General features: G+C 45.2%; 1 protein-coding gene across 2 annotated transcripts in view; it reads left to right on the forward strand.

The window, feature by feature from the left end:
* LOC141054871 (uncharacterized) overlaps positions 1 to 6,684 on the forward strand; it is a 71,252-nt gene extending 64,568 nt beyond the window's left edge. Inside the window, exon 7 of one of the 2 annotated variants that reach the window (XM_073551758.1) lies at positions 4,776 to 6,684. In XM_073551758.1, the coding sequence (XP_073407859.1) occupies positions 4,776 to 5,017 (242 nt within the window). In that variant the 3' untranslated portion in view covers positions 5,018 to 6,684. The other variant, XM_073551759.1, reaches the window with a different exon arrangement.
* Positions 6,685 to 9,020: the final 2,336 nt, after the last annotated feature.

Raw genomic sequence — 9,020 nt, forward strand, 5'->3', positions numbered from 1 at the left:
AAATTGAGTCAGTCAAATACTCACCAAAAATGCGTTTATAAAAATGTTTGTGGATTTGCGGAGTTTTTGCTTGCATTTTTACGGACTTCTGATCGGCGGTAAAGTTACGGCCGATAAAATAGTTCAGAGCGCTGCGTGACAGCATGACCCTGCAGATATGACTGTCACCCGCAGTAAAAAGCTTACCGCAGGTCACGGGCGTCGGCTGATGAGAAACGACTACTCCCTGCTGTCACTGATTACAGCAGATTAGGCCGTGGCTGATGGGCGTAGCCATGAGCCGACCCCTGTGTTCAAAGTAAAAAAAAAAGTTGAAATATTAACATAAAAATAAAAAAACACAGTTATACTCGCCTTACACCTAATTCCTGAAACACTTTGTCTCTTGTAAAAGAAAAAAACTAAAAAAAACACCATATACTCACCTTAATCCCCAATGCCCATGTCACCTAGAAAAGGGAAAAAATAATAAACCACCATATCCCTCACCTATCCGGCGTAATCCATACTATCCCACGACGATTCAGATCACTTGTAGAACAGTCATATCAGCTGATGCGAGTGCTCTATCCCACAGTCGGTTACACATTGACACAGGAGTGTGTAATCATGTTACGGCAAGAAAGTTCTCGCGCAACAGAGGTGCTGTAAGTGAGGTCACCGAGGCTCATCAGCTGATGGACTCCAGTGAACTTTCTCACTGCAGCTCAGCGCTACACACTGCAGGAGCGATTACACGCTCCTGTGTGAATGTGTAACCGGATGTGATCAGGATTGTCGTGGGACATTATGGATTATCTCTTCACTTTTGGACAGTGAGAACGTTGGCTTCAGTGGACTAGGCAATGTGAGTATGGTTTAAATTAGATTCAATAAAGGAGTCAGTGTCGTTATTTCAAGTAAAGGACTTTTTCTGGGTGTCTGTATTTTTATATTACTATGGGGTTAGTATTGGGGGCGTTTATGGGTTTTATGTCACTGAACAATACAAAGGTGACATCAACCCCCCTCAAATATCACCCCACTTGCCACCGCTACAGGGCAAGTGGGAAGAGTGAGGATAAGTGCCAGAATTGGCGCATCTTATGGGAGCTGATGTTTTTAGCCGGGGAGGTCAAGATCCATGGCCCCTTCCTAGACTATTAATGTCATCCCGCAGCTGTCTGCCTAGCCTTTGCTGGTTATTAAATAAAAGGGGACCCTATGTTATATTTTAGGGGGGTCCCAAATTTTTATAACCAGGAAAAGCTCAGTATACAGTTGTGAGCTGAACACACGTAATCAGATCCAGAAATTAAACAGATTTACAGACTCAACACTCTTAAACTGCATGGCCTCAATGAGGTCACATAAGTCTTTATAATTTTATAAATATACAATTTTAGTTTTTTCTTAATAACCAAGCGTTTTTTATCACTAGCTTTTATTACCTGCCTGCCCCCTCTCGGTTCAGCATGCCTGCGGCAATATCAGATGAGAAACCGCGCCTACACAATAATTGTAAGAACCACCATAATGTAATGAATTGTCACTAATGCGTCCTCAGGGGTCCCACATATTTATCACTTCCAAAGAAACCCCTTCTCCTATACCAGGAGCGCTCCTGAATGAGACCCAGCCCTGCACATGTCTCTAGTCGCCACATGGTATCAGGTGTGTCATTCTTCCCTGAGTTCTGCTCTCTTACACCTTGACGCTCTTCTTTCCGCCCTTTTAGTTCCTTGTACTCGCATTGTTTCTTCCATGTCCGGTGGCTTCGGCTCCACCTGCAGTTCCCCTCCAGCGACTCGGTTCATGATCTCTCATAATGACCTCCAGGTCACTTCTTTCCTCCTAAATCTCCATCACTGCGACCTCACAATCTCCCTCTGTCTCTGCGCTGACTGTCCTGGGAATGGTCGGAGAGGCAGCGCAGCAGAATGGCTTCTGACTCTCCCACTCCATCAATCCCCAGGGGAATTACCATTGTTCTCAACAATGGTGTACTTTTTTTTGCACAGTTTCGTGTGGCCCAGGAGGTCCCTTCCAACTCTACGATTCTATGAATTCACAATACAATTGCTATCCATTTTATTTTGATTTTTGAATTCTCAAATAAGCAAAATTCATAAACAATTTTTACAACAATTCTTTCTTTTTAATACCTCAGGTGATTATCCATTTAAGCACCTATTCTGGTGGTTTTACTTCAAAACTCGTTGAAATTACCCCCGACCTTACTGTACCATATATACAGTTAGGTCCATAGATATTTCGACAGAGACAACATTTTTCTAATTTTGGTTCTAGACATTACCACAATGAATTTTAAACAAAACAATTCAGCTGCAGTTGAAGTTCAGACTTTCAGCTTTCATTTGAGGGTCTCCTCATTAACATTGGATGAAGGGTTTAGGAGTTTCAGCTCCTTAACATGTGTCACCCTGTTTTTAAAGGGACCAAAAGTAATTGGACAGTTGACTCCAAGGCTATTTCATGGCCAGGTGTGGGCAATCCCTTCGTTATGTCATTCTCAATTAAGCAGATAAAAGGCCTGGAGTTGAGTTGAGGTGTGGTGCTTGCATTTGGAAGGTTTTGCTGTGAAGGAAACATGCGGTCAAAGGAGCTCTCCATGCAGGTGAAACAAGCCATCCTTAAGCTGCAAAAACAGAAAAAACCCATCCGAGAAATTGCTACAACATTAGGAGAGGCAAAATCTACAGTTTGGTACATCCTGAGAAAGGAAGAAAGCACTGGTGAACTCATCAATGCAAAAAGACCTGGGCGCCCACGGAAGACAACAGTGGTGGATGATCGCAGAATAATCTCCATGGTGAAGAGAAACCCCTTCACAACAGCCAACCAAGTGACCAACACTCTCCAGGAGGCAGGCGTATCAATATCCAAATCTACCATAAAGAGAAGACTGCATGAAAGTAAATACAGAGGGTTCACTGCACGGTGCAAGACACTCATAAGCATCAAGAATCACAAGGCCAGACTGGACTCTGCTAAAAATCATCTAAAAAAGCCAGCACAGTTCTGGAAGAACATTCTTTGGACAGATGAAACCAAGATCAACCTCTACCAGAATGATGGAAAGAGAAAAGTATGGCGAAGGCGTGGTACAGCTCATGATCCAAAGCATACCACATCATCTGTAAGACACGGCGGAGGCAGTGTGATGGCTGGGGCATGCATGGCTGCCAGTGACACTGGGTCACTAGTGTTTATTGATGATGTGACACAGGACAGAAGCAGCCGAATGAATTCTGAGGTATTCAGAGCCATACTGTGTGCTCAGATCCAGCCAAATGCAGCCAAACTGATTGGTCGTCGCTTCGTACTACAGATGGACAATGACCCAAAACATAAAGCCAAAGCAACCCAGGAGTTTATTAAAGCAAAGAAGTGGAATATTCTTGAATGGCCAAGTCACCTGATCTCAACCCAATGGAGCATGTCACTTGTTAAAGACTAAACTTCAGACAGAAAGGCCCACAAACAAACAGCAACTGAAAACCACCGCAGTGAAGGCCTGGCAGAGCATCAAAAAGGAGGAGACACAGCGTCTGGCGATGTCCATGAGTCCAAGACTTCAGGCAGTCATTGCCAACAAAGGGTTTTCAACCAAGTACTAGAAATGAACATTTTATTTACAATTATTTAATCTGTCCAATTACTTTTGGTCCCTTTAAAAACAGAGTGGCACATGTTAAGGAGCTGAAACTCCTAAACCCTTCATCCAATGTTAATGAGGACACCCTCAAATGAAAGCTGAAAGTCTGAACTTCAACTGCAGCTGAATTGTTTTGTTAAAATTCATTCTGGTAATGTCTAGAACCAAAATTAGAAAAATGTTGTCTGTGTCCAAATATATATGGACCTAACTGTACGTCTCCATTCTTCCGGCCGCGCAGAATATTCTCCACTAACTCCCTCTATAGTCTGAGGTTTAGTAATGAGAGGTCTGGCTGACAGTGAGAGCTGCTGACCCAACCCCTAATCCCATTACCCCAATACAGCTGCACCAGGGCTTTGGGAACATTGTGCCATTTCTGGGGCAGCTGAGGCCTGGGATGGGGCAAATAAGAAGGAAAAAGAAGTCACTGAACAAGGAAATTACACCACAAAGTTTGTTCTTTTCCCTTTTTCAAATATATCCAAAAGTATTCATTGCTGTAGAAAAATGCATAAAAGACACGTGATTTTTTCTGTTGTGTTTTTGCAGAAACGTTGCACCGTGTGCACGAAGCCTCAGAGTCTGAGCTGCAGCTCTTGGGGGCTCTTCAGTTTCTGAGCATTACACAGTGCGACCTTGGAGTGGATTTGTTGGGATTTCCTCTCCTGGAAGATTTTCATCTTTTTCTATATGGAGAGGTGGACTCCAAATTGAAATGTTTTTATGACATCCCTGATTGATGTGCAGCAGCGATTGCTTCTCTCAGATTAAGGCTTCGTTTTGTACTTGCCTCATTTACAGACTATTCTAAGGACTAGACTTTTTTTATTATATTCTGATGCGTAAAACTATCGAATTCAAAGAAGGTGACTCAGTGTTTCTCGTGCCTGTAATAGGCCGTTACAACTTCTATGGTAGTCGGCCTACCACAGTGTGGCCCTTGGACTGAGCTGGGTAACTCTCCCCTCCTTACATCGGTACCGGTCATTCACATGGCGTCATAAACGGCCGTGGTGAATGTGCCCCATCTGGCGCTGCCTGGTTGGGTTCTTTATGGGCCCTTGTACCCACATTGTATGTCCTGGCAGGTTTCATTATTACTTTCTTTTCTCAGATGTCCTGGCTCTGGCAGCCGCCATTAAGGAGCTGGCATTGTCCACAAGGAGGGCGCGGACGGCCCTGTGGTGTTCTCTACAGATGACTTTGTCTAAGTCCTCATCGGGTGTCACTGTGAAGCAGGAAGATATCGAAAGAGCCTTACAAGAGCTGTGTCCCGCGAAGCCGCCGAGCACAGAAGTGGAGCTACACGCAGATATCGGCTTTGGGTCTGGTAGAGACGGCGGTACACTCCCTTAGATCCGCAGCCGCCTCCAGCCAGGGGTCAGTTCATGAGTGTAGTGCAGGCACATCTCTAGGTGACTCCACCATCAGGTGGAAGCTTTAATGTCAGTCTTTGTATGATTTTTCTATCTGCACCTTCTGCTGCATTTCTATGGTATTTTAGTACCGCACCTGTTATCTGTTCTGTGTATGAAGGGAAGAGGCCTTTATTCAAGGAGTTCTCTCACAAACAAAAGCAATTTAATCAATAGATCTTAGGATATTAAGTCCAACAATTGGATATGTTTAAAAAAAAAAATGTTCCTGTGCCGAGATAATCTTATTAATGTTGCCCTGCTATGTGCTGTGTTTCTTGCTGTGTCTGACCATGTAGAGCTGCCGCAGCTCTAGGTCGTGCATACACAGCTCCTGGCTGAAGAAGGCATAGATGAATACACTGACACCACCACAGGGACTCTCAGATGCTTGCTTGTGTAAGGGAACACATTTCTTTGTCTGTTTGTTTTATCACAGCTGTGATCTGCCGTGTCACCCGCCTTGTAAGCTCATCATAAATTAAATTACTGACATAAGAGTTCAATGGCCAATCACACTTTTACATACCTGACTTGATTTGTGATGCGCTCACAAGGCCGGCAAAATGGCAGAAACAATCACACCTGTGATAAAACAAGCGAGCAGGCGAATGTGGTTACCTCACACAATAAAAGCAGCTGAAATTCCCTGGTGTGTCATCACTTAAGCTTTCTTCCTTAGCCAGGAGCTACGTGTGTGTGACCATGACCTGCATTAGCTCTACTTTATCAGATATAGCAGGGGAACATTTATAAGATTTTCTCAGCACAGGAACCTTTTTAAACACAACCAGTTGTGGAACTTATTATTATTCCAATATTTATTGTTTAAAATGAACTTTTTTTCATGGGGCAACCACTTTACGGTGCTCAATTATTGTATCATTTTGTATATACACCTACTTTATTTCTTTAATAAGTTCACGTATAACTGGACAGTTTTTACACTAAGGGTTTATGTAGACCCATAGCGGTCCTAATAATCTTCATTTTATTTCTATTGTAAGTTATCAGTGTTCATGTATGAAAGGGACACTCTTACACTGGGGGCTTAAGTTAGACCCTTAGCAGACCCAATAATGTTAATTTTACTTCTATGGTAAGTAACTAGTGTCCATGTATGAAAGGGACAATTTTTACACTTTCAGGATTGCTTTAGACTCATCGCAGTCCCTACAGTTTTGTATGATTTTTATAGTAATTTACCAGTATTCATGTATGATTAGGACAATTTTTACTCTAGGGGTTATGGTATGATTCAAAGTGGTCCCCACAATTTTCACTTTTATGGCAAGTTACCAGTGTTCATGTGCAAAGAGGATAGTTTTTACACCAGAAATTTATGACAGGCCCATTGTGGTCCCTACAACTTTAATTTCTGTGGTAAGTTACCCAAGTTCACATATGAAAGCGACAGTTTTTACACTAGGAGGGTTACGTTAGACCCATCGCAATCCCAACTTTAAATGGTAAGTTACCAGTGTTCATGTATGAAGGGGACAGCATTTACACCGTGTCATAGTAGACCCATGGCGGTCCCTACATATTTTTTTTTTTATTATTTCTATGGTAGGTTACCAGAGTTCTTCTGTGAAGGGGATCATTTTTATATTAGTGTGTTACAGAGATATCCAAAGTGGTCAGTACAGTTTTTTTTTTTTTGTGCCAAACAAGCAGAGCACTGACCCTGCTTACAGATACCTGCGTCATGACTGGGTGCGGTGATCATGATCTGGATTATTATTGCTGTTCCAACCACTTGGCATAGCTGCAATCGATGCATGAGAATATATTGTAGATATATTAACCCTTTCTGCCACTAAAGTAGTTATACGTAGGATAAGTCCTGTATTTATCTCATCGATCAGGAGATCAGGACCGAGAAGCGCAGGAAGTGAGAGGTTCTGATCTCCTGTGACGTCTATACTATTATATACATGGGTGTACTATCGCTCAGGATGACACTCCTGTTTTATGTTGACCGTGGAATGACTATTTAATCTAGTTTGCACTTCTTATGAGGTATAGTTAATTTACCAGATCTTATTTAAAGGGATATACATTCCGTATTTATTTTGGGTATGAATCTATTTTACTAAATGCTGTTTTTAATCTATTTACTCAGGAATTCTAGTCCGTCTATAGTAGAGGTACATATTCTCATAGGTTTATCTGGCTGATGCAGAGTATTTAAGAGTTTACCAAATCTTTCCTTCATTGTGTGCTGTAGATTTACCTCCCCCTGTGGTGTCACAGCAATGGTCTCCTCTGTGGCTTCAGACAATCACGTCTCACTTGTTAATGTGAATGTGTGACTGGAGATCTGGTTTCTGTTGCCAGTGTCGCCATGTTCCAGAGCTGACAGATGGCGGCATCATTGCTGGGTCCATTCACTGGCATGAGACACGCTGTCTGTCCTGTAAGCACTCGCATTCTAGCTTTGGTGTGTGTAAAGTCTTGTGTTGTTCTTTTGTTGTTTTTATGTCTGTGCGGCCTCAAATGTGTCTCCAGTGACTAGACCTCAGGTGATGGCTCCTGGTGCCTAAATATATGAAGTGTCTTCTATACGTTCCAGCCTGTGGGTGACCCGGCTGTGCAGCCTTGCAGTCTCCTGGCTGTGCGGCCCATGGGTCTCCCAGCTGTGCTGCCTGTGGGTGGCCCAGCCCTTGTGCGGCCCGTAGGTCTCCCGGCTGTGCTGCCTGTGGGTGGCCCAGCGCCTGCACGGCCTGTGGTCACCCGGCTGTGCTGCCTGTGGGTGGCCCAGCGCTTGCATGACCCATGGGTCACCCGGCTGTGCAGCCTTGCAGCCTCCTGGCTGTGCGGCCCGTGGGTCTCCCGGCTGTGCTGCCTGTGGGTGGCCCAGCACTTTTGCGGCCCGTGGTTTCCCGGCTGTGCTGCCTGTGGGGGGCCAGCGGCTGAGCGGCCCGTGGGTTCCCTGGCTGCATGGCCCATGGGACCCCCGGCTGTTCAGCCTGGCGGTCACCTGTCTGGCTCAGCGGGTGCGTGGCCTGTGGGTCCCCCACTGCGTGGCCCATGGGTGTCACCCAGCTGTGTGGCCTGGCGGTCACCAGGCTGTGCAGGGAGGGGGTCTGTGCTGTTTGCTGCTCCTGGGGTCCCACCCGTTAATTAAAGCATTGTTACTTAAAAAACTGAGGAAATTGGGAAGGATTCTGGAGTGCCCAGAGTAGTTTAGGGCCGTATGTGGCTTGGGGCAGGTTTGGTGCTGTTTTGGACTCGGGGAAAGTTTGGTCCTGTGTTGGGCTCTGGGCAGGTGTGGTGCTGTGTTGGGCTCTGGGCAGGTTTAGTATTATGTTTGGCTTGGGGCAGGTTTGATGTTGTGTTGGGCTTTGGGCAGGTTTGAAGCTGTTGAGCTTGGGGCAGGCTTTGTGCTGTGTTAGGCTGTGGGCAGGCTTAATGTTATGTTGGGCTTTGGGCAGGTTGTAAACTGTGTTGGGCTTGGGGCAGGTGTGATGCTGTGTTGGTCTCTTGGGAGGTTTGGTGCTGTGTTAGGCGCTGGGCATGTCTGGAGCTGTATTGGGCTCGAGGGGAAGGTTTGGAGCCATATTGAGCTCAGGCCGGGTTTGAGGCAATGTGCGTCTTGGTGTAGGTTTGGGGCTGTGTTTGTTTGGCTTGGGGCATGTTAAGGGCCATGAGTGCCTCAGAGCAGGTTCGATGATTTGTTAGTCTCAGGTCAGATTTGGGTCTGTGTGCAGCTGGGGTCAAGTTTGGGACCATATATGACTTGGGGCAGATTTAGGGACACTTTTGGCTCAGGGCAGATTTGGTGACTTGTTTGTTGGGCACGGGGTAGGTTTGGCCATGATTGGCTCAGAGCAAGTTTGGGAACTTATTGGGCTTGGGGCAAGTTTGGTGACGTGTTTATTTAGCTTAGGGCAGGTTTGGTGCTGTGTTGGGCTCAGGGCAGGCTTGATGCTGTTAGGCTC

The sequence above is a fragment of the Dendrobates tinctorius genome, unplaced genomic scaffold, assembly GCF_039654945.1.
Source record: "Dendrobates tinctorius isolate UK_male_01 unplaced genomic scaffold, ASM3965494v1 ptg000179l, whole genome shotgun sequence".
Taxonomy (NCBI): domain Eukaryota; kingdom Metazoa; phylum Chordata; class Amphibia; order Anura; family Dendrobatidae; genus Dendrobates; species Dendrobates tinctorius.